The sequence below is a fragment of the Plutella xylostella genome, chromosome 13, assembly GCF_932276165.1.
Source record: "Plutella xylostella chromosome 13, ilPluXylo3.1, whole genome shotgun sequence".
Classification (NCBI taxonomy): domain Eukaryota; kingdom Metazoa; phylum Arthropoda; class Insecta; order Lepidoptera; family Plutellidae; genus Plutella; species Plutella xylostella.
In genome coordinates this window covers 5409807-5437135 of record NC_063993.1, presented here as the reverse complement: position 1 = coordinate 5437135, position 27329 = coordinate 5409807, and the positions used below count along the sequence as shown (strand labels likewise).

Sequence of the window (27329 nt, the reverse complement as noted above, 5' to 3'; positions counted from 1 at the left end):
ATAGAAACAGCCGCTAAACTGCAAAGTGTGTCGATGAAAAAATTCTCATCAGAAATTCAATCAATGAATCAGAAGAAAAATAAGTGTATCCATACGTAAAAACTTTAAGTAATAATTTGTTTCTTGAAAACCTTGTTCCTAAGTTTTTTAAAATTTTATTCTGTGGTTTTAAAATGTTTGAATGTTGCCATATTTCTTCAAAATATAAGGTGTCACTGTGACAATTTTGACAGTGACAGTTTATTTTTGTAGTAAAAAAGCGCGAGTAGGGAGCGGGGAGGTGGTGTTCTTCTAGCTAATTTTCCATTTCCAGTGAAATTGTTTTAATTTTATAACTAAATGGACGGAAGATTGTTATGAAGTGGGGATTAGGTACATTAGAAAGTTAATATTGTTCTTTCTTAGTTACAATTACACACCATAAAGGCCTCGCGAGTTCCTAATAAATGCAATGTCCATTGTTTTGCCTAATTTATAAATTTGAAACAAGCTCCCGCGATTGTCCTTTGTTTTGAGAATTAATTTTACAACACGTCCGAAGTTTTGCGGCAAGTCTGAAGCTACTTTTATGTGTGAAAAGGTAAGTTTTAATTACTATTTAAAATTTAGAACTAGCCAATACCTATATTTTAGTTAATGTTTGTTCCGTTATATTTAAGTAAGTACCTATACTTACCTACTTATCTTCTTTATTATAAGGCACTAATGTAAATACTCTATTCTATTCTTTTATGTTATGAGAGCTATGTTCAGGAACTGCTCATTACCATTTAACCAACTAACTTGAGTAACAGAGGAGGACTGCCAGAACTGATTTGAGATAGATCTTAATTTTGTTTCATCATTGTGCTCCCAATAATACCTACAAATAATATTAATTAACAAAAAAAAAACTGAAGATGCAAAATTAAATTTAACTAAGTATCTTTACAATATTGACGAGACACTTAAATTTGGAACATGAAAAATTTGATTTACACTAACTAATTGTAAAGTTTGTTTGTTCGAACAAAGAATTTTAAGTCATGCTAGTTAGTTAGTTCATGACATTGCTAAATTTGTGCCTTCAGAATCAACTACCTACTAATTAATGATCATGATACCATACTAGTGTAGAAATTATAGTAAGATAGCATAGGAAAGACTGAATTCAGTTTTTACTATTAAAGTGTCACAGTCTTAGGAAAAACACATGAACTAATATAACCTACATCTCATACTATCTGAAATTTAGTTTTATGAATGCAGTGTTGTATTGGACTTCAGTGATGGCCCGCATCTGCCTTACTTCAGTGAGAGAGCGGACACTAGGTTTAATTTATTATTTAGTCAATAAATCACAAGTCCATAAGATAAGTCTCGATTATTTAAAAAAAAAACATAATTGTACACAGCCAGATAGCACACAGGTTTGATTTCTGCAATATTTTACCTTAAAGACCTATATTTGTTCCAGAATTTTCTATGACCGAAAGATGGGTTATTATTACATTCATGTAAACAATGCTCTGATATAATAATTACTGACACTTAAACTAATTTATAATTAACACTTAAATTTATTTATAGTTAGTTTAATTGTCTATACACAGAGTAAATTTATTATTTTAGTATACTTATTAACACTTTCCTGGGTCGCCCAATGTTGCAGAGGATCATGATTGTTGGACAAAACATAGGTATAAAAATATTATAGTGGCTTTTGCCCAGCAGCAGTAGAACACACTAGATGCTATTTAAGTAAATAATAAAAAATATATACCAAAAAAAATATTAAAAAATAATCCACCAGCAATGTCATGTAGTTTGAATTCACACTGGGAGTTATACTACCATAAAAATGCTTTATAACTTTATTTTTAAATGCTATATTGTAGAGTTCATTCGCATTTTTGAGTAGGTATAGGTATAAGTAGTTGAATGGATGCTAAACATTACTAAGCAAGCTGTGCAAACATCCTATAATACCTGCAATTTTTATGGTGGTTAAATGCAGTTTTAGTGTAAGACAATGTAGGTACCGATGAAATTAATACAAATGTGGTAAAGTGTTTAGTTATAGACAAATAGTATAGGTCTAATAAAACATGAAAATTTCAGCACAAACTGTCGCCCTTTAAAGTTTTTTAAATTTTACTTTTCTTGCTATAATACTGGTAAAAAAAGCATTGTATTGAAATAGTTTGATGGATAACATATGTAGCATCCAATTACATATACCAACATATTATACACTATAAAACATTGTATTTATGTAAGAAGCAAGAAGATAATTAAGTAATGGTAAACAAAATTCATTGTGAAGTGATAGATGTATTATGTACATATGACACTGATAGAGTAGACCAAGTGAAAGCAGCTCAGAATCTAGGAGACCTAGAATGTCTACGGATGTGTTAGTCTCCAGCGTAGGTACTAGGCATCAGTATCTTTGTGTACCTATCGGAATAAAATGTAATTGTTTTATGTAATAAAATAAGCAATTTACAGAGAATACCTCTAAAAATGTTTAGTACCTAACTACGTTTCATAATACTTTCGATGAAATAGGTAATTAACTAACATAACTACACTCACAGGCAATGAAAAGGTTCCACTGAAAAAAGCACCAAATTACTCCTAAACTAAAAATTACGCCTTCTGCAACATTTAAGTAGATTTAACAGAGCATTAGGCACACCAACTAAAAACAGTAATTTTTGTTAAGTAAGTAGGTAGTAGTTTAGTAAGTAAGTTTGGGGTTGTTTGGTGTCGGCGTTTTGTGAGTGGAACTTTTTCATTGCCCATGAGTGTATTTTGGTATTGGCATATGTACATAGTATAAATATGTTAGGTAGATATAAATTTCCATTACGAAACGCATAGCAGAAATGAACCATCCTTGATGTTATATTATAAAATTACGTAGTTTCACATAGGGTCATCATCATCTTATTTCTTTCACAATTTAATTCAAATAAGAAACCAATTTATTGATTAGGCGGCTTTACAGGTTTCTTTAGTTTCGATTAGATGACCCAGAAAAAGATCGTTTCAATAGTGTGACATGGTGTTCTCGACGTTACGAAGCACCATCTGAAAAAATATCGGCTATGTATAAGTCGGACTGGCACATGAAGAGCTCTGTATCATTTTATTCATCTATAAAGAATTAATTCGTAAATATTTAATTTTTTGCTTACATGGAGTTAATAGGATATTTCGTGTCAGGGTACAATTTATCTTTAAGTAGTGTTTATACAATTGCAATCTTCTATCGAATCTGTAAAATTATTAATCTTATCATTATGCCGTCGTCTTCGATCGAATTAAAAATATTAAGTAGGTCAGTGCTGCTCTTCCCTGCATTTCATATCAGGTACTTATAAATTCTAATCTAAATTAGAAGGTCCGCGGTCGTAGTAGGTAGGTATCACTTTGAGCGTATGTCAACCAGAAAAAAAAAATTCGACAACTTTTGTTAATTTTGTCCACTTTGCAATATGTAACTTCTCATAATGTCAACTTTTAAAAATGTTATATCGCAAAAGGTCACCCTCGCAAATTATAGAATAAATGCTTAAAAGTGCTAGTATTCTTTAAATTTTGCTTCTTACTTGTGCGTTTAGTTACATAAACCTGGTAAGCACCTTTATAATTAGTATTTTCACTGTTCCTACCTCGGCGACGAACAAAAAACTGTGTTGGTGAGAAGTGTGCAATTTTTTGTTACATCTGACATCAACTTTGGGGTTATCGCCCCGCATACTTGTTTGGGCAGTTTAATTTTACAAACTGCTACTGATTTTGGAAATACTTAAGTAGGTACACATGAATAACATTTTTTCATTCCGGACTATCATACGATATTGTTACATAATTACCCTATACTTCATAGATTTTTTGGATATTATTTTAGTGCTAAGATTCCTAAGTGCACACTGCATTATGCATAAGGAACCAGTTATTCGATTTCCAGATTCTATTAAACTTGTTTCTATTCACCCACAAATTCGCACACGTGCTATGCATACTGCTGTATACTGTAGATTGTAGACATGTTGTAGACGTAATAAAACTGTACAAAGAAGTGTTTTCTATTTTGAACAAAGGAAGATCGATAAAATGTGTTTTAAATTTTAATTGTTAGAACACCGTGTCATCACGTACCCAAAGTTCCCCCGCCATTCAAATATATATGTATTTTTTCGTTGCGCAAGGTGGACCGTGTTGTAAAACTATTTTGGTTACCAAGTCATCAAACGTAGGTATATTATGAGAGCTATTTCTGTCAACTCTAATTCTACTGTTGGGCCTAGTTTCTGACTTGAGTTAATCTTTTTCCATTCAGCCAATGACAGCGCTGCTTTTCATACTGAGGTTCTGCTTAACTTGAAGTTCACAAGTCTGAAACTGAAAGTTGGTAATTTTACAACTCTGACATCTTACATTTCTACACAGTTTCTTGAGCTTTTTTTAAGAGATTTATTTAGTATTGTGTGCATTAATCGCTGTGTAAACTAAAAAGTAATAAGTACTGTATATTTATTAAAAATGCAGCATCAATAAATATTTTGCACCATCAAATAAATTATGTATCGGCAATTCATAATAATGTAGTTGGATGAACACGAATAATAATGTCATTGCATAACCTACACTGTATTGTTTTGTTAGCAACGCTATTGTGTTAGACTAATGAGTCAGTAGGAGTCAGTAAACGGTTTAAATATATTTAAATGGCCGCGTATCCCGTGTGTAATTAACAGTTGACGGGACTCACAGCCATAACAATTACATATCTATTGTTGAATTTTCATTCGCGGTTGGTAGATGGTATAAATAGCGACACAAAATGGTCGTGAGCTTTTTACAAAGCTGCGATAGCTCTTACAAATCTCATGAATGTGAAATTATTTTTTTCAGTAAATTTCTGTACGATAAAACCACGCTGAAAGTACCTAAGTAGTATAATTCAGGACCCGCCTCTTTTCTTGTCATCGTAACAAAATATACCTAGCTATTGGATTTTTTTTGTTGTCAACCGAACATATCGCGGGTTCGGAGTCATGCACACCGCGGTGCCTCGCAGCGAGTGCCCAATGTTTTTGAATTGTATTGACCTCGCGATGGCGCGACCACATGGTGCTGGCGTGGCGGCGGCACGTGTCGCTCGCGTGATCCCGCTATACAACAAGTATTACCCTTCTCCCTCGCACGCTCCCGTCGCTCATTTCACTTTGTTGATGAAGTTAGCCGGCCGGCAATCAAAACATCGCTATCGGCGCGACCGCTGATAACTCCACGCGATTTCGATTCGATCGTCGCCTGTCACGTCCCGATCGAAATCTCGACGCAAACTGTAGAGATTTGTTTCGAGATACTTTACATTATTGCACAACACAAGGATGTATTGTGAAGCGTACAGTTTAGTGACTACAGTGACTTTCAGTTGACGTGTCAGCTGACTTCTTTGTGCTTTGTTTATTTCTCTGGAAATTAGTCTACTTAAAAAGCGATTAGGTAAACACGAACGTATTAATTCAGTTGTACTTCAACGAGACTAACTGAGCTTCACGCAATATTCAGCAGTGTGTGAAATTTTCAGGAGCATCGGTGACGACCCCTCAAGATGACGGTGGAGAAGAGCAAAGGTCAGGAGTTCAAGAAGATGCCTCCAGCCACCAAGAAGGTGGCTCCAGACGGGGGCTGGGCCTGGATGGTGTGCCTCGGAGTCAGTTTAGTCAATGTGAGTATGTATTACATTTATTTGTATGTGTTTAAAATCTAATCCCGAATAGATGGGTTCTGTGAGATGAACGTGTGTATCTGTCGTAATCTAGTTCCTATTCGGTTTGTTTTCCCTCAGAGGTAGTTTGAATGGCTGTGTTATTAACTCTCTTTAATGAAAATGGGGGAAGTTGTTCATGAGCTGATTTAGTTTTTACTTTCAGTTAGGATCTTATCAAATAAATAAGTTCTCTTAATTAATTTAATGACTGCCTCCTACCAACATTCATCAGATATTACAGTTGTGATCACATTAAATTCCCACTAGTGGGATAAAGCTATGAACTTAGCTTACTTTAACTTTAGCCTTTGACTGGGTGAGTTTTACTCTTTGGCTATATATACATACATATATACACACATACATATACATACATACATAGGTATTTAATTATTCGTTTCTGCCGTATATAAGTAATAGATAATTTGTCAGCAGTTAATAGCTAATTGAACTAGGTTATTGCTACTTTTCTATATTAACAACAATACAAGTTTAACATAATATTTTTTAACAATACTTGTGTTGCACTAAAGTTGTAACACAAAGTAGCAAATGTCAGTTCTAAATGCAATAGTTTAAAGATAGTAGTCACAGAAGCTGATCTATGGGTTAGGTATACTAAAGTAAGTACTTTGAACGAAGTTGGACACCCTAAACTAGTCACATGATTACAATCTGATCACTGCGTGTTGTTGCAATACAGCAGTGACAGGCAGGAGTCAGGAAAATCCACAAAGCAATGGTTTTATTGTTATATCCAGTGGGGTTTCGAAATATACTAGGTAGGTATACTTACTTTATTATTAATTTACTTAGTTAGGCACTTGAACAATACAATGTATAGTTTTAATAACTAATACTACTTATCAGCGTTAGGTAACTGTATATTTTGTCAATAGTGAGGAATGTTGGGAGAAATTTTCGTTTACTCATATTCTATGATAGAAAATGTGACTGTTGTTTCGGCGACACAATGTTTAGTGAACCGACCGTCCATTAAGAGTTGCAACATTGCATGTTGTGATATCCGAGCGATGGCAGGACGCTAATAAACCGCGATGAAGCGTGAAGACCGCACTAAAAATGTACTATGAATCAATTTCATGATAAATGTGTTGTTACTACTGAATTATTATTATTGACACGGGATAAACAAACTTTTTAACATTTCCACAAAACGGTGAAACATGTGGATATGTTTTTAAGTCTTATATAGAGACCAGTGTGAAGTTGGCAGCCTAAAGTTAGCAGCCTAAGTGTAGGCGACCAAATTAAGAAGGTTACGATTTGTACCACACATATTATTCAAAATTAAGGCTAATTTCATATTACTAATAAATACAAATGTATTAAATAATTAAAATTTAAAACATCGAATGACAAAACCGCAAAATAAAAAGCAAAATATTTTTTTAAAAATCTATTCTCCATAAGTGGATGACGTTTCAACCACGAAGGAGTCGGAAAGCCACGACCAGACCTAGTTCAAATCGAAGGCTGGTTAAGTAACACCACCTGAAAGAAGTTTCATCAACATTGAAAGAGGATTACAGGTGTCAGTAAGAAGAAGAATGCTGAAATCTGGGGAAAAAATACATATTTCACAAAGTTTTTTAAAAATTTCAGCCGAAAATGCTGATAAGAACAATACGTCTGCTGGTTTATATGATCGGCAATGATGATTACTGAAAACTATTTTCAGGATTTTCAGCTCACATGAGTACCTCTTCAGTTATAGGTAAATAGGTATTTAGCGGCCTAAGTCGAAATAATACACTCATACCCTCAAATACCCTAGAAGCAGGTGGAAAGCCACGACCAGACCTAGTTTAAATCAGTTGTTGTTGAGCACTCTACAAGAGCGGTTGTGTCACTTGCTATCCGATTTTTAATAATTTTTGGTAATATTTCTATTTTTCGAGTCTCGGCGCCTCTCTTACTATCTTGCGGTGTGCTCCATATGGACCCGGCGCCATATTGTTTTGTGTATTGCTGCGTCCCTCTCATCGCCTGCGTCACGCACAGCGGCTACTGGAGCTTCAATTAAAGATAGAAAAAGACGACCGGAGGTGAGGCTCGAACCATCGATCAGCGGCGCGACTACTAGAGACCCGGCCGTGTTAACCACTGAGCCACGGTAACGTGACTTTGGCCGTGCGAAACTTTGGATACCTATATACACACGGACAGCGATCCAATTCATCCACAATGCCGTGCCTTACATGCAAGAAAACTATTTTAGCTAATGAATTACTATGTTGTAAGGATTGTAAAACCCAATTTCACTACCAATGCCTGGACATATCCAAAGTACAATACAAAGAATTATCAGATACTGATAAGAAGATATGGCAATGCCAAGGATGCCGCAATGTTTCTCGTCGCAATCGCAACGACGATACGCCGATTGGAAAAAAACAGGCCCAGAATCATCAAGTATCTGCTGATTCATGTGAGACACACCACTTGACAAAGGAGGATGTCCGGGAGGTTCTGCGCTCTGTGTTGAATGAGGAAATGGCGAAAATGAAATCCGTATTGACCTCTGTAATAGAGTCTAAAATAAAAACGGTAATGGAAGAGGTTGTCGCTTTAAAGACGTCAATGGATTTTATAAATAAAGAGTTTGAAGATATAAGGAGTACATTTAAGTCAAGCAACACTTTGGCTAAGCAACTCGAAAAAGAAAACTGTGCTTTGCGATCCGAAATCGCCGACCTGGGTATGCGCATGAACCAGATGGAACAGCATTCCCGGGCAAACAACTTGGAAATCCAGTGTGTCCCTGAATTTAAGGATGAGAACCTAATCAGCACTGTCCTGCAGCTGGGTAGAGTCGTCGAAGCAAGCATTCACGAGGATGACATACTACATTGCTCCCGCATCGCCAAGATGAAGAATAGCTCGTCCAGACCACGTTCAATTGTGGTGCAGTTCGCGCGTCCCAAGGCTCGAGACGGTCTTCTGGCTTCAAGTTTGCAATACAACAAAACCCACCCAAACGAAAAGCTGAACTCGGGCCATCTGGGTATCGCCGGAGAGAAGATGCCTGTTTACGTAGTGGAACATCTCTCGTCGACTAATAAGGCGCTTCACGCAGCGGCACGAGCAAAAACAAGAGAACTGCAGTACAAATTTGTCTGGGTAAAGCATGGTAGAGTTCTCGTTAGGAAAAATGAATCTAGTGAACACATTATCATTCGTAACATGGAATGTCTTAATAATTTAAAGTAATTGTACACTATCTAAGCTTTTAAAAATGATTAATGCATGTATTTGTGTTCCTAACCTAATTCCAATTCGATTCAACAAAGTTAGATATTTTAAATGAAATAGATTTAGAAGAGGAAATTCCTTGTTTGGTATTTGAGGATCCCTCCTGCTGCAAAACACTAATAAGCTCGAATATTTCCGCAAAACCTCAGTTCAATATACTTACATTTAATACTCGCAGTATATACTGCAACCTCGATAAGCTCCTAGTATTTTTGGAATTGTTGGATATTGAAATGGACATGCTTGTTCTTACCGAATGCTACACTAATAACGATAACACTTTAGAGCCACCTAAAATAAACAACTATAACATGCACTATACGAAAAATAGGATAAACAAAAATGACGGAGTGGTAGTTTACCTAAAAAATTGTATCGAGGCAACAGTGGAAGAGCCAAATTTGGCAGAGGGTAATTTCTTAATAGTTAGGATAGGCAACGAGTATAGTGTGATTTGTTCCTATAGACCACCTTGTTTTTCGGATACATCAACTTACCTAAATTCTTTAAACGAACTCTTATCTAATATAAACTCTAAAACTGTAATATTGACCGGCGATATTAATATCAATACTCTGCACTCGGGCACAAAGCAGAACTCTGATGAATACCAAAATCTAATAGCATCACACGGGTATAGGCAAGGCATAAACAAAGTTACACGACCAGTATCTCAAACATGTCTTGATCATTTCATGATAAAATCTAAAGATAAAGCTACAACTGCAGTTTTTGAACCTATAACAGACCATTGCCCAATCCTTCTTTGCATGGAAAAATCTCCCATTAAAAAGTTTTCTAAGATGTATGAAAAAACCACAATGAACATGAGAAGTATAGGAGACGCTCTGTCGGCAATATCCTGGCATGACTACTATCAAAACACGGATGTTAACATAACTACAAATACCTTGATTTCAACTCTAAACGATGTAATCGAAAAAAACACTATCACTGTTAAAGTTGCCAAGAGAAAATTGCCACTGAAACCATGGATTACAATAGGAGTTATTAAATGCCTCAGAAATAGAGATAAATATCACCAAAACTCAAAAAAGTGTCCAAACGAACTAACCTATAAAGAACACTTTCTAAAATATCGTAACGCTTGTAATAAACTAATAAAAAATCTAAAAAAACAGTACTACAAGTCACAACTAGAAAAACACTCTGGAAACATAAAAGAAACGTGGAATATAATAAAAGACATCTGCAATCTCACCAAATCAAAACCTCCATCGACCACATTGCTGGATATAAAAAGCAATCCGAAACATTCCCTCAATCTAGTCAATGAATACTTCACATCCATAGGAGCTGACCTAGCTAAAGTCACTCTCGATAAGCTTGCAACGTCAGAAACATCCCTTGCACAGATGAGTCAGTCCCGTAGTTCCCCTGTAGGATCAATGGCGCTCCAACTGACGGATTCCGTTGAAGTGTGCAAAACGATTCTCCAGCTAAAACCTAGCAAAGCCAGAGGATGCGATAATATACCTACATCGATATTGAAAGCGTTCAGAGCCACACTTTGTGAGCCCATAGCATACTTGTGCAACTTAAGCCTACAGACTGGTGAATTTCCGACACGTTTCAAGGACGCTATCGTAATTCCTATCTACAAGTCTGGGGACAAAAAGTTACCAACAAATTATAGACCAATCTCGCTGTTATGTATCCTGGCAAAGATATTAGAAAAGCTGGTAAATAAAAGGCTCATTTCATACCTTGAAACACAAAACCTACTAGCTGTGAATCAGTTTGGCTTCAGATCTAACAGGTCCACCGAAGATGCCGTCCTCAAATTAACATCAAACATCACAACATATCTCGACCACGGCGAAAAGTGTGTAGGAATATTCTTGGATTTACAAAAAGCTTTTGACACGGTGTCAATTCCAATTCTCCTCTGTCGGTTAGAAAAGCTCGGAATCAGGGGGACAGCTCTCAACTGGTTTTCAAGTTATCTTTCAAACAGAAAGCAGTCAGTCCGTATTGATCAGTACACTAGTGATAATGCTGCGTGCACCTACGGCGTGCCACAAGGAAGTTCCCTTGGCCCTTCCCTGTTTTTGGCTTATATTAATGAGCTCTGCACAATTCGCGTGCCCCATGCCGAATTACTAATGTTCGCGGACGATACTGTTATTTTGTTTCATGAAAGCACGTGGCAAAGAGTTTCGGAAACAGCTGAATCGGGCTTGGCTAGAGTCTCAAGCTGGCTGGAGGATAATCTCCTAACGCTAAACACAGCAAAAACTAAATACATATGTTTTTCTATGACGGACTCTACCAATCCAGCCGAAACATTTAAAATTCGTCTACACACACATCCATGCAACCGCCAGATTATTCCCGGGGGCCAGCACTGCAGCTGCACAGCATTGACCAGAACAGACGCAATCAAATACCTCGGCGTGATAATAGACAAGCATTTAAAATGGGACTCGCACATAACAACAGTGGCCAAGAGGACTAGAAAGATGATTTACGCATTTAAAAATTTGCGTACCGTTGCAAGTAAAAGACTGCTAATTCAAACCTACAAAGCATTATGTGAATGTATCATCGGGTACTGTATTTGTGCATGGGGTGGAGCCGCGAAAACGCACATGATTGTTCTCGAACGAGCTCAAAGAGCGGTGCTTAAAGTGATGCTGTATCTTCCCAAGCTGCACCCAACAGATGCACTATATAAAGAAGATACAAAAGTATTATCAGTTAGGAAAATGTTTATACATCAGACCATACGCAGATACCACCAACTTACTGATCCACACCCCAAAGCTAACACGCGTAGGCAACCACAACAAGCAGTACCCCGAACGCGCACGGCATTTGCGGATCGGCATTTCAATATCCAAGCTCCGAGACTGTACAATTTATTAAATAAAAATACTAATACTAGAATTCTCAATAGGATTAAGATCAAAAGCGCTGTGGTAGATTGGTTACGTGGTTTTGACTACGACTCCACGGAACGTTTAGTGTGCCCTTTGAGCTAAAACCAATATTATAGATTAAAAGGACAAACTACTATGAGGTACTTTTGCTTTGTAGACCACTTCACTTCACATTACTTAATTATTATTTTTTTATCACAACAACTTAGGCCTATGAAATGATACACGCGTATCAACCGACAAAGCTCCTGTAACTGGAAAACTGTCTTCTAAGATACAGGACCCTGTCCTAGTTTAGAAGACAGAGTACCAGATCCAATGAAGGCAAAGTGTATTTAGATGTAATGAATAGATATAAGATCTGTATAATGTTACATGTTTTTAAATAAATATATTTTGATTTTGATTTTTTTGAAATCGAAGGTTGGTTAAGTACCAACAGCTGAAAGAAGTTTCATCAACATTGAAAGAGGATTACAGGTGTCGGTAAGAAGAAGAATGCTGAAATCTGGGGAAAAAATACATATTTCACAAAGTTTTTTAAAAATTTCAGCCGAAAATGCTGATAAGAACAATACGTCTGCTGGTTTATATGATCGGCAATGATGATTACTGAAAACTATTTTCAGGATTTTCAGCTCACATGAGTACCTCTTCAGTTATAGGTAAATAGGTATTTAGCGGCCTAAGTCGAAATAATACACTCATACCCTCAAATACCCTAGAAGCAGGTGGAAAGCCACGACAAGACCTAGTTTAAATCGAAGGTTGGTTAAGTACCAACAGCTGAAAGAAGTTTCATCAACATTGAAAGAGGATTACAGGTGTCAGTAAGAGGAAGAATGCTGAATTCTGGGGAAAAAATACATATTTCACAAAGTTTTTTAAAATTTTCAGCTGAAAACGCGCACAAAACCACAACGTCTGCTGGTTAATATGATCGGCACTGATAATTGCTAAAAATAATTTTCAGGCTTTTCAGCTCACATGAGTACCTTTCCAGTTATAGGTAAATAGGTATTTAGCAGCCTAAGTCGAAATATTACACTCATACCCTCAGATACCCAAGAAGCAGGTGGAAAGCCACGACCAGACCTAGTTTAAATCGAAGGTTGGTTATGTACCAACAGCTGAAAGAAGTTTCATTAACATTGAAAGAGGATTACAGGTGCCTGTAAGAAGAAGAATGCTGAATTCTGGGGAAAAATTAGACATTTCCCAAAGTTTATTGAGATTTTAGGTGGAAATCCTCATGAATCCCCTAGAAGCAGGTGGAAAGCCACGACTAGACCTAGTTTAAATCGAAGGTTGGTTAATAACCAACAGCTGAAAGAAGTTTCACATTGAAAGAGGATTACAGGTTCCTGTAAGAAGATGAATGCTGAATTCCGGGAAAAAAAATACACATTTAATAAAGTTTATTGACATTTTAGATGGAAACCCTCATGGATCCCCTAGAAGTAGTTGGAAAGCCACGACCAGACCTAGTTTAAATCAAAGGCTGGTTAAGTACCAACAGCTGAAAGAAGTTTCATCAACATTGAAAGAGGATTACAGGTGTCAGTAAGAAGAAGAATGCTGAAATCTGGGGAAAAAATACATATTTCAGAAAGTTTTTTAAAATTTTCAGCTGAAAATGCTGTTAGGACCACAACGTCTGCTAGTTTTTATGATCGGCACTGATGATTGCTGAAAACCATTTTCAGGATTTTCAGCTCACATGAGTACCTCTTCAGTTATAGGTAAATAGGTATTTAGCGGCCTAAGTCGAAATATTACACTCATACCCTCAGATACCCTAGAAGCAGGTAGAAAGCCACGACCAGACCTAGTCTCAATCAAAGGTTGGTTATGTACAAACATCTGAAAGAAGTTTCATCAACATTGAAAGAGGATTACAGGTGTCAGTAAGTGGAAGAATGCTGAATTATGTACAATTGTACATAACCATCTTCGATTAGGACTAGGTCTGGTCGTGGCTTTCCACCTGCTTCTAGGGTATCTGAGGGTATGAGTGTAATATTTCGACTTAGGCCGCTAAATACCTATTTACCTATAAATGGAGAGGTACTCATGTGAGCTGAAAATCCTGAAAATAGTTTTCAGCAATCATCAGTGCCGCTCATACAAACCAGCAGACGTTGTGATCTAATCAGCATTTTCAGCTGAAAATTTTAAAACACTTTGTGAAATATGTATTTTTTCCCAGATTTCAGCATTCTTCTTCTTACTGACACCTGTAATCCTCTTTCAATGTCGATGAAACTCCTTTCAGCTGTTGGTACTTAGCCAGCCTTTGATTTAAATTAGTTCTGGTCGTGGCTTTCCAACTACTTCTAGGGGATCCATGAGGCTTTCCATCTAAAATCTCAATAAACTTTAGGAAATGTGTATTTTTTTTCCCGGAATTCAGCATTCATCTTCTTACAGGAACCTGTAATCCTCCTTCAATGTTGATGAAACTTTTTTCAGATGTTGGTTATTAACGAACCTTTGATTTAAAATTGGTCTGGTCGTGGCTTTCCAACTGCTTCTAGGGGATTCATGAGGATTTCCACCTAAAATCTCAATAAACTTTGGGAAATGTTAATTTTTTTCCCGGAATTCAGCATTCATCTTCTTACAGGAACCTGTAATCCTCTTTCAATGTGGATGAAACTTCTTTCAGCTGTTGGTACTTAATCAACCTTCGATTTAAACTAGGTCTGGTCTGCTTCTAGGGTATCTGAGGGTATGAGTGTAATATTTCGACTTAGGCCGCTACATACCTATTTACGTATAACTGAAGAGGTACTCATGTGAGCTGAAAATCCTGAAAATGGTTTTCAGTAATCATCATTTCCGATCATAAAAACTAGCAGACGTTGTGGTCTTATCAGCATTTTCAGCTGAAAATTTTAAAAAACTTTCTGAAATATGTATTTTTTCCCCAGATTTCAGCATTCTTCTTCTTAGTGACACCTGTAATCCTCTTTCAATGTTGATGAAACTTCTTTCAGCTGTTGGTACTTAACCAGCCTTTGATTTAAACTAGGTCTGGTCGTGGCTTTCCAACTACTTCTAGGGGATCCATGAGGGTTTCCATCTAAAATATCAATAAACTTTATTAAATGTGTATTTTTTTCCCGGAATTCAGCATTCATCATCTTACAGGAACCTGTAATCCTCTTTCAATGTTGATGAAACTTCTTTCAGCTGTTGGTTATTAACCAACCTTCGATTTAAACTAGGTCTAGTCGTGGCTTTCCACCTGCTTCTAGGGGATTCATGAGGATTTCCACCTAAAATCTCAATAAACTTTGGGAAATGTCTTTTTTTTCTCTAGAATTCAGCATTCTTCTTCTTACAGGCACCTGTAATCCTCTTTCAATGTTAATGAAACTTCTTTCAGCTGTTGGTACATAACCAACCTTTGATTTAAACTAGGTCTGGTCGTGGCTTTCCACCTGCTTCTTGGGTATCTGAGGGTATGAGTGTAATATTTCGACTTAGGCCGCTAAATACCTATTTACCTATAACTGAAGAGGTACTCATGTGAGCTGAAAATCCTGAAAATGGTTTTCAGCAATCATCAGTGCCGATTATAAAAACTAGCAGACGTTGTGGTCTTATCAGCATTTTCAGCTGAAAATTTTAAAAAACTTTCTGAAATATGTATTTTTCCCCAGAATTCAGCATTCTTCCACTTACTGACACCTGTAATCCTCTTTCAATGTTGATGAAACTTCTTTCAGATGTTTGTACATAACCAACCTTCGATTGAGACTAGGTCTGGTCGTGGCTTTCCACCTGCTTCTAGGGTATCTGAGGGTATGAGTGTAATATTTCGACTTAGGCCGCTAAATACCTATTTACCTATAACTGAAGAGGTACTCATGTGAGCTGAAAATCCTGAAAATGGTTTTCAGCAATCATCAGTGCCAATCATAAAAACTAGCAGACGTTGTGGTCTTATCAGCATTTTCAGCTGAAAATTTTAAAAAACTTTCTGAAATATGTATTTTTTCCCCAGATTTCAGCATTCTTCTTCTTACTGACACCTGTAATCCTCTTTCAATGTTGATGAAACTTCTTTCAGCTGTTGGTACTTAACCAGCCTTTGATTTAAACTAGGTCTGGTCGTGGCTTTCCAACTACTTCTAGGGGATCCATGAGGGTTTCAATCTAAAATATCAATAAACTTTATTAAATGTGTATTTTTTTTCCCGGAATTCAGCATTCATCATCTTACAGGAACCTGTAATCCTCTTTCAATGTTGATGAAACTTCTTTCAGCTGTTGGTTATTAACCAACCTTCGATTTAAACTAGGTCTAGTCGTGGCTTTCCACCTGCTTCTAGGGGATTCATGAGAATTTCCACCTAAAATCTCAATAAACTTTGGGAAATGTCTATTTTTTCCCCAGAATTCAGCTTTCATCTTCTTACAGGAACCTGTAATCCTCTTTCAATGTGGATGAAACTTCTTTCAGCTGTTGGTACTTAATCAACCTTCGATTTAAACTAGGTCTGGTCGTGGCTTTCCACCTGCTTCTAGGGTATCTGAGGGTATGAGTGTAATATTTCGACTTAGGCCGCAAAATACCTATTTACCTATAACTGAAGAGGTACTCATGTGAGCTGAAAATCCTGAAAATGGTTTTCAGTAATCATCATTGCCGATCATAAAAACTAGCAGACGTTGTGGTCTTATATGCATTTTCGGCTGAAATTTTTAAAAAACTTTGTGAAATATGTATTTTTTCCCCAGATTTCAGCATTCTTCTTCTTACTGACACCTGTAATCCTCTTTCAATGTTGATGAAACTTCTTTCAGGTGGTGTTACTTAACCAGCCTTCGATTTAAACTAGGTCTGGTCGTGGCTTTCCGGCTCCTTCGTGGTTGAAACGTCATCCACTTATGGAGAATAGATTTTTAAAAAATTATTTTGCTTTTTATTTTGCGGTTTTGTCATTTGATGTTTTAAATTTTCATTATTTAATACATTTGTATTTATTAGTAATATGAAATTAGCCTTAATTTTGAATAATATGTGTGGTACAAATCGTAACCTACTTAATTTGGTCGCCTACACTTAGGCTGCTAACTTTAGGCTGCCAACTTCACACTGGTTATATAGAGCTATTTTGTGCAGTAGATGTCCATGGACTGTCTATGATTAGACACGAGACAGTAATAACTTTGTTTATTGAATAAGTTCACTGAATCTAAATCTAAATATACTCCTACTCCTGGAGTCCACAGAACTACGATTGTTGTCGAGTAGAAAATTATATTTACTCGATATTTCGCAAGATGCAAATTCTCAGGTGTTGCACGCCATGTCTTAAGTACATCTTTTGTTTCAAGTTTTTCAGGTTACGTAGGAACAAAGAGCAGCCAACTATGTAACACCATTTGATGCTCATTTTATTAGCTCTGCACACTGTAGTTTTTATAATGATTGACGTTCCGCCTAGACTTCAGCATTTTATTATGAGTTTTATAGCGCGGACTTTGCTATTCGCACTCATTGTGTGAAACATGTTTCTTATTTTGAATAATGAAGGTGGTAAACCATGGGTAAACCAATATCGCACACGCACAGCAGCATTGTAGGTATATCTGTCAAATCTGACACAACTTGCATTAATCTGACGGATGTTTTTAATAATGTGTCGCTGGTAGCCATCTGGTAGCGTACAGCTAGCATATTATGTCAGTAGGCATTTTATGTCTTCTCCAATGGCCTAGATTTTGAAGTGTTTTAACGCGTAGGTATGCATTATGATTGAACCGGGTCAACTAGTAAGTCGAATCCTAAATATGTTTTACTTTTATCTTGCAGCGAGGTACAGACCTATATCTTCTTCGTGACACAAAAAAAGCAATCCTAAAATAAAAACTGCATTCCGCTCGTCATTGCATCGACCGCTTTTGCTGCTAGGTGGATACTTTATAACGCGGCGATTAGATAGATAGTGATGTATAAATAAAAAAAAAAATGTTTGAATTAAAAAAATACAAGCAGATTGTTTATTTTTTAGATTACGGCTAGAACGATTTTGACGAAATATTCAGTTCGAAACTAAAGAAAAATATACGTACGAAGAATATACTTTCAACTAAGCTAGCTTTGGAGTTACCTATGTAAAACTATGTTACTAACTAGGTATATTCTCCGACTCATAACTCCGTAGTAAATTAAACTTTAATTCAATGTAATAAACTATCAAAATTGCCTTCTAATTTAAAGCCACAAGCTACAGACCACTTTATTTTTTGTATAACTTATAAATAAACCCCCGTCTTTGCAGTTTTCAACTCGTTCCCTGGAGCCGTCATTCGGTCTACTCTTCAAAGACTTGCTAGACGACCTCGGGGTCCACACCACGGGCGCGTCAGTCATCGCCAGCACCCTCGACTCTGTCGTCAACTTCTCCGGCTTCTTCGTGGGCCCCGTCATCAAGACCTTCTCCTATAGGAAAGTGTGCTTCGTCGGGTCTACCATATGTGCCGTGGGCCTACTCGCCACCGCCCCGGCTAATAGCATGGCGCATATACTGGCCACTTACAGTATTTTGGGAGGTGAGTTTGTTTACTCGTGACTTATGTGTTTTGTTTGAATTACTATTAGCGTAGGCTTGTAAATACAATGTAAAGATTTTTACAAGTGTAGGTGTAACTATCGGGATACCTCTACATATGAGGTAGTGTTATCGGCTTTATAAGCCATCTTAGGGCGCACGCGCGCCAACAGAACTAGGGGTCGAAGTGGTCGCCATGGCCGAAATCGGTCGGACCAATCATCATCATCATCAGTGTTATCTGTTTCAGTTTAGAGGAAGACTCTGAAACGTTAAATTAGGTACATACTCGTGTAAATCGGTGGGTCACCTGCATTCAAATAAATAACTAAACTAATAAACTCTTACATGAATTTAAACAGTGTTTAGATTGCCACCACTGAACGAATAATATCAGGCATTAGTTATTAGCAGGAGGCTGAGATATGTGCACCCAATTAACGGATTAGTGTCGATTATTGTTGTTTGCAAATAATAAGTATGAATAATGTTTGCTGATATTATCTATTTAGAAAGCAAAATGTTGAAGTATTATAATCATCAGAGTATTTGTCCGTTTCTGAATTATACAATTTATTGTAGCTGGGCGTTCACAATGATATTGGTAACAAGACAATTAATTCAATTGTTTAGTAGTTAGTTGTCAACCGAGTTGGGTATAAAGTAGGTCGCCCTACACACTGTGGCATTAAGGTCCTTGACCGTTGACATTCAAGCTAATGATATTCCTAGTTCTGAGATAAATACACGACACGCGGGACGGAAAATGGAAATTTCAGCTCAACTATTGTTCATTGGTTTTCTGTGAATTCTGTTGTGACTATGAGGTAATGGAGTTTGTACCGGTATTTATTTACAGTGTTTGGCGTAATTTTTTGTTAGCACTATTATTGTTACCGCGTGTACATCTATTATTTCTTTAACTTCTAATCAATTGCTTTTTTAAGCGTGGTAACGTAAAATTCGTACGCTACGATGTCAAATTGACGACAAGGAAAACTCGTAAAGTATTTCTTTTACGGTTCGTTTATGTCATTTGAACTGGTTGTTTTTTTACGCCTCATAAAACCTAATATAGCATTGTTAGCGACCGGTTGGTGTATTTATAGGTTACAGCAAAGTTTATTGGGAATACTAATGTGATAGTGTCAAATTTAGTGTAGAATTTCAATGTACATCATAATCACAAAAATTTGCTCATAATTTAGTTTGACCATTCCAGATTAGTCCAGAATACATCATTTTAAGTTATTTGAAACGCACTTGTGGCGGCAAATCATTTTAAAATAGACAGAATTTGGCAACTACTCCATGTTTTAACAGCATCTTTCAATTAGCATATCTTTCCATCCAAACTTTTCCACAGGAACAACCGCTTCCTACAGACGAACCATGAATCAATACAGTCTTTCATTTCGTAAAAGAAAATATTATCTTAGAGATCTGTGAAATAGATATCATTCAAATCGATTGCGTCTTTGGCGCTTCTCGTACGTCATTCTTATACAAATATCTGCAGTTGAACGGCTTCTCCACTATTTTACTATTGATGTCTTCAACTGATATCGTTATATGCTGATATTGCTGATAATAAACAACTGCAACGCCTTACGCTATTTACCGCTGGCCCCTTTTTAATTATTGAAATTACTTACATATCCATTGTTCACACTTTATAGGAGGGTAGGGCCTAGGGCTAGTCAATTCAATTAACTAATGATTCTTCATCCCTGTTACGTTGTGTAACTGACAATAACCCGCTTTAACTCCGACACGACTTAAATTAAGCCGAATTAATGTAACTCAGCTTAACCCATTCCAGGTTTCGGTGTCGGCTTGGCATCCTCATCATCCTTCGTCTCTCTCAACCATTACTTCACTAAGAAGCGCGGTCAGGCGGTCGGTTTGTCCATGGCTGGTACTGGCTTCGGTCTCATGGTGATGCCACAGCTGGTGAAGATATTACTCTCGGAGTATGGGTTCAGATATACGGTGGTGATATTAGGAGCCCTGGCGTTCCACGCCGTGTTGGGGTCGTGCTTGCTGCAGCCTGTCAAGAGACATCTTATTGAAGTGCCGGTTGATTGTGAAATGCAGCCGGTTAAGGTGAGTTGTCTTTTGTTTGTGAATTTGTGGCGTGGTGTGGATTATTAATTGCGCTGTGGTTTATTAATTTGTTATGATCATGAAGGATCACGAATTTGAAGTTAGGACTAAGATACACAGACTAAACAGGCACCATATATGTATAGGCTTTTATGTAGTTTATTATTTAACAGAATGTTCTAACTGAATCTATTCTGGGCATGGGGATCTAGAGCTACAAGAATTTTTTGACGTAATTAGTACTGCAAATGACTGTTTCCAATAATTACACACACACGCACTCACGCCTTGTACTAATGTACTCCCTTGCGGGGTAGGCAGAGGTGCATTGCTGCACCCACTTTTCGCCAGAGTGTTATGTCAGTCCCAATGTAATAGGGGGCGGGCCTATTGCCATTTTACGGGCACATCCAAGACCCGAGAACAAATATCTGTGTTTAAACAAATATCTGCCTCAGCCGGGAATCGAACCCGGGACCATCGGCTCAGTAGTCAGGTCACTAACCACTACGCCATTCGGTCGTCTACTGTCGGTCTACGGTCGGTATTTACTGTAAAAACAAATGTGCGCCGAAGTTGTCTCGTATGTTTACAAACAAAGTGAAACGTGAAACCAAAATTGTGAAAGTCATACGCAAAATATGCAGTAAGTAGGCGTACGCATGTACGAGTATATCGAAATATGAGCATGGGTGAAAATGCTTATGCGTAAATTGTTAGTCACATTTTTTTGTCCCATACATAGCTCTCTAAATTCACCAGTATCACATATCAAAAACAATTTGTTCCATATTATAAAGTTAGATTAGTGTACAGACGTCGTCATACAATGTTATACTGAGTACAAAGTCCATAGCAAATGTAATAAAAAAACGGTTCTACCTTTTTTGGCATAATATTTTTTTGCCTAATCTCGTATTGCATAGTAACGTTTGGTCAAAGTCTCGTTACGCCGAAAATCGTATGGCATAAATCTCGTTTAGTAAAAAGATATTTCGCATAACATTGTTTAGCCTAATGATGGTATGGCCAAATCTTGAATAGCCTAATAATGCTATGGCATAGGTTTATACAAAGTAATAATATTCGTTTGGCTTTAACTTTGACGGAGCGTCTCCCTACATAGCGCAAACTGGTGCCTTGTATTGTTTCCGCTGTTTGGAAAACGCTCCGCTCCGCTTCGCTGCGCTCCGCTTTGGTTTTTATGAACATGTGCACCTAACACGCTCCTCCTCGCTTTGCTCGTCGTCGCACCTATTTTTAGATTTCGATCCCATGGGGTTTTTAATAATTATATTGGTCGTTAACTTTCGATTTTTTGATCATACAATATCGTGATTTTCGGGATGTAGGAGAAAAATACCACAATTTGTACATTTACTACATACTTAATATATTATTTATTAAGATAACATTAGGAGAAACAAGATTATACATAGGTATAGACGAACATAAATTTGAGCAAACGAAACTTAGGTGTTTAAAGATTGTGCCTAAAGAGTTTTAGACGAAACGAGCCTTATGCCACATAAGTCTTGGCAAAGTGATGGTTCGGCCAAAAAAGTTTAGACCATACGAGTTATGCGAAATGAGTTTTGGTCAATAAAGATTATGCCAGATGAGCGGAACCCTAAAAAAACTCTTTTATAAATAGGACTTAATACTATATTTTTTCATGAGGCTGGTAAAAACTACATATTGGAGCTGTTCAATAAAAATATACTAAATAAACAGCAATCGAAGGGGACCTTTATTGGTTTTAGCTTAGCAGATAAGCTTACAATACAAACAGCGTCTTGGTGATAATATTTGAGGTGGACTCAAGGACTATTCTCTCTGTGTGGTGTTCAATTCGAGCATCTGCAAGATTTAGGTACTAGATTAGATACTGATATGTTGACTTTAATATGACCTAAATCAGATTATTTGAAGAAAACTAGGGATTTAGGTTGATTGCTATTTAATCAATAACTGACGCTATCGTAATCTCTCGATACACTTATTACCTGCACTTGAGTAGATAATACCTATGTGCAATCTACTTATCATTGCAAAATAAACGATACCTAACAACCTCACTTTTATTACAGGAAATGGAATGTATAATGGAGAGCGACGAAGAAGCGGACGACAAGTTCGAGATCAACCCTCTCGTGACGCATCCAATGCCCAAATTGACCACTCAAAGATCCCACACTAACATGAACCATCCGTCTGTAAGAACTGTTGGCATGACGCGAGCAAAGACTTGCGACAAACCGCTCCAAGAGTTCGAGAGAAACTCCAACTTCGTAGGGTTAACTACAGCGGCCTCGGTCGCTGCCATGCAGAGGGTTAACTCGTCTACGGGTAATATGAGCGAGACAGTGAGGAAGAGGAAAGTGTCTGTCATCTCCAACATATCAAACATGGACTTCACTGGGAGCTATTTACAGCTGTATTTAGATGTAGGTGATGATATTTTCTTATACTTACCTAGTTGTTATGTTCCGATATAAATAACTGCATACTCAACTTACATAGATGGCGCCACTGAGGTTTAACAGTAGATCGCAGCGTCCATTTAAAAAAAAGCCTAGTTAATCGTAGTTTTCTATTTATGTAGAGTTACAATGAATTAAGTGGCGCCACCTATCCTATCAATTATATGGCAGTTATTTTAATTATTTATTGTCTTGGAACTAAACACGTTGTTGAAACATTTCAGACGGCGGATGACGAAGCGCTACAAATGAAGCCGGTAAAGAAAATAGAAGTGGTGGAAGGCAAAGAAGAGAAAATGGGATTTTTCAGAAAATTCATAGCTCTTATGGATTTAGACTTACTAAAAGACTGGTCATTTTTGAACCTTTTACTCGGACTCTCCCTGTTTTGGAGTGGGGAGTTGCAGTTTAGGATGTTGACGCCATTCTTTATAAGAAGTTTGGGCTACAATACAAATGACACGGCGTTTTGTCTGTCCATGACGGCCATAACAGATATTTTGGTGCGACTTCTACTGCCGCCAATATTTGATAGAACGAATATATCAAAGAAGTTGATATTCTTTATATCTGCATTCTTTTTGGCTGCTACGAGATCAGGTAAGACATGAATTAATTAATTTATCCATATTGTTATGTACCTAACCTATAGTAGTTACGCCACTTATACCTACCACTAACTGAATGGAAACGGGGGTTCATGAAAGGAGTGTCCTCAAGGGACGCATAACCGTCCGGCGTACCCTAAGAATTCAGCGATTGTCAACTTGTCTGAATGGCCAATCCTTTCACTGCTAAGAATATGGTAACTGTCATCTAACATGATTATAGTTGGGTTTTTGGGTCCGAGTTATCCATTGAAAAAATACAATTGCTCAATTTCCACAATGAAATAAACATCCTTCATAGATTTATTGCACATTCTAGGCATTTGCAAAGCAATATTAATAACACAACACAACTCCTATTCCAGTACTAGCGGAACAAAGCGAGTGGGTGCCCCTCATGATCTGGCTGTCCATCTGCGGGTTCTTCCGAGGCATGTGTCTCAGCAACTTCACGCTCACCATCTCCGAATACTGTCCGCTGGAGAAACTGCCAGCGGCCTTCGGTCTCCATATGGTCAGCAAAGGCGTGCTGGTCGTGGCTATTGGACCGCTTATAGGTGAGAACTGGATATTAGATCATTTTATTCATTGCCCTTTACACATGTTGGTTAAGTAAGATAGTCATCTGAAGGGTACGACATAGTTAGACTGTCTACACTACTCTACACCGTAAACCAGATCACTGTGTAGAGAGGGACCCCCGGACATTAGATGCATACTAGAATTGACACAGCATAAAATGTTAACTACAATTTTGATGTTACATCTACGCGCGTGCGTTAAAAAATCAGAACCTGTCTCCCGCATTTACGTGCGTAGGTGCGTCGACAAGATTAGGCGTGATGCGGGCCAGTACGAGAATCTTTTTCTTTGTAAGCTTTATGTAGGCAGATTGGGGGGCCGCTGCACTCTGTGGAACCAAAACTTTGCCTCATGACGAAATGCGATAAATTTGCTGTTGTCATCCTTACATTGCACCAGAATGTTAAAATATACTAATGGATTGAATGTTAAATATACTAATGGATTGAATGTTAAATATACTAATGGATTTTTATCTGTGCATATTTGTATTGATCGATCAAGTCACAGTTTTATTGCAAAATCATCATCATCAGCCAATAATCATCCACTACTGGAAATAGGCCTCTTCTAAGGAGCGCCACAACACTCGGTCCTTCCTCATTCAGCCACTACCGCCTGAGGTCATCGGTCCAGCGATTACAACATAATGATATAAATTACTTAACAATCTACCCATTCCAGGTTACGTCCGTGACTACACGGGCAGCTTCGCCACCTGCATCCACGTGCAGAACGCGATGATCATGTCGTGTGTTCTCGTGTGGGGCGTCGAGTACGCACTCGCCTTCACGAGGAGACGCAAGGTGGTGCAGATATAGCGGGCAGGCCCGCGGACTTGGTGCTTTGTGGGACACGGCTGTGGGAGTGCTAGAAACTGCTATAGGAAAGGCCGGTCGGCAAGCACAGAGGAAATTGAACGTGGACCTTTGTTTCTACCATCTCTGCCGCCGGCCATCAAGGTTATTGTGCGAGCGTAAGGGCACTATTACTGTGCGCGGGGGATAGATACAAATATAAAAAGGGCAATGCCCGTTTTTCGCTGTGCTGATCGACCGTGCTTGAGTGCTGTGCACTCTCTGAGGTATGCGCGGCGAGGTGGGAGGCGAGGTTACGAGCGTGACAGAGACAGAGATAGAGACGTGACAGGGGAGTCACTCTATATATGACGAAAATCTGCGCGCGCCACGGCCACGACAGCTCTCGTTCGTTTCGTCTGTATAATATGAGTAATCCTAGCGCAGCAGCCGATTTCCCCCCCGACTTGCCGCGCGCATACCTCAGGGAGTGCACAGTTATGGCCACACTATAGAAGGAATGAAGGTTCAAATGTGTTCACTTTCCGGAAGATGTTTCAGTAATGTTATAGAGCCGTAGCATTCTCGGAGTAGCCGTCTAGTGCTGAATAGAGGATTTGATTTAGCAGTGATTCGTCATAAGCAATTGTAGTTGTACCAGTGATGATCTATGTAGATGAAAAGTCATCCTGACGATTCGCAGGTTTTAATGCATGACTATTGAGTATTCATGACATTTATTATGTATTAACAATTTAATAGCGTCGTTTTTGTAGGTATGCCAAAATCGTAATGTATTTTGATAGAAACAATGTATTTAATTACTCCAGTGACTTCACCGAATATACATTCAATGATATGTGACGACATTATTATAATAATTATAGTGTATTTTTGGACAGTTGTTTGTAGTTTTGAGAGTTTTATGAGAATGTGTTTAGAAGATTATACTTAGTTTTAGTTTAGTAAATAATTAGTATCTCATGGAAACATTTCTAAAGTGTGATATTGAGATACAGTGATGTTAACATGACAGATAAATAAGAAAATGGGCAGAGATTTTTAAGAAGTGAAACAGCTGATTTTAGATTTTCAGTGATGAAATCAAATATTATAAATATACTTTACAATATTAAGTTCTTCCTTAAACTTTCACCATCGATCGAATAAAATCATGACAGTTAAAGTACTAAATAACTAAATATACATACCTAATAACTATTTGACTTTATCAAAATAAATGTTTTAACAAAATGATATCTAACATACCTTACAGTATGTGAATAGTAAATTAGTTTACTTAACTTATGTAGTATGCATAAAACATGACTTGTAATTTGTAATGAACGCTTGTCTTCCAAACTAATAATATATAACTATTAGTCCTTCTGGTACGAAAAACATTATAACGATTTATATGTACTTAAAATCTTACTCAGTAATTCAGTACTTACGTATTCAAAGTTACGCAGTAATTCAGTACTTATGTTTATTCAGATTTATTATAGACTTAGTGCCATTTATAAATTAATGATATTTCTTTTTTACAACGGGCAATATGAAATGTTTGTGCCAAAATATATGTATATCCCCAATATTATCATATCCGATGAATTATCACAGTTTTTATTATGTCTTATACCAACATGTGCAAGATATTGTAGCATACTTCTGTATTTTGAAGTGGTGGCGATATCTAATAATTTATATGTATAAAAATGAGATGAGAAAAATGCGATTAATTAATATAATTATACATGGTACGTCTATAAAAAGTATCATGTATAATGGTAGATTACTCAAAGCTTTTTTGAAATATGTGTTAAAGGAGACCTACTATTGATATTATGAAACTGAAATGAATTTAAGTGTAATGCATAAATGTACACCAAAAAAACAATAATGTAAGTATTTATCTGATCATTTATAACAAGACACGCATCATTTTTCATCATGTGAATTATTATGTTTTGAATTGTTAAAAGTATTAAATAAGATATATATTCGATTTGGATTTATGACTTAAAAATGCAGAGAATTTCGTATTTTAATTATAAAAAAGGAATACGTACATTAAATACTAATATAAGTACTTAATCATTTTTTTTATATAAGTATGTACTAGTACAACCAAATAACTTTGTTTTGTATTTCAGTTATTTTTTAATATTTTATATTTTTGCCATTCAGTGAGTTGAAAAGAAAGACATGTCGAAATTAAAATAGAGTGGTTACCGA

The 27329-nt window shown here is 37.0% G+C and overlaps 1 protein-coding gene across 4 annotated transcripts; it reads left to right on the top strand.

The window, feature by feature from the left end:
* Window positions 1-245: 245 nt before the first annotated feature.
* LOC105397999 lies at window positions 246-27329 on the top strand. 4 transcript variants are annotated; one of them, XM_011570042.3, is made up of 8 exons: window positions 246-580; window positions 5588-5728; window positions 18246-18516; window positions 20338-20621; window positions 22712-23068; window positions 23329-23704; window positions 24078-24269; window positions 24979-27329. In XM_011570042.3, the coding sequence occupies exons 2-8, from the start codon at window positions 5612-5614 to the stop codon at window positions 25113-25115; spliced, it is 1734 nt and encodes a 577-aa protein (XP_011568344.3). In that variant the 5' UTR covers window positions 246-580; window positions 5588-5611; the 3' UTR covers window positions 25116-27329. The 4 variants fall into 4 exon arrangements, with proteins under 4 accessions (XP_011568344.3, XP_037967851.2, XP_011568345.3 ...); XM_038111923.2 differs by lacking the exon at window positions 246-580 and adding an exon at window positions 5239-5501 and having other exon boundaries at window positions 5585-5728; XM_011570043.3 differs by lacking the exon at window positions 246-580 and adding an exon at window positions 5239-5502.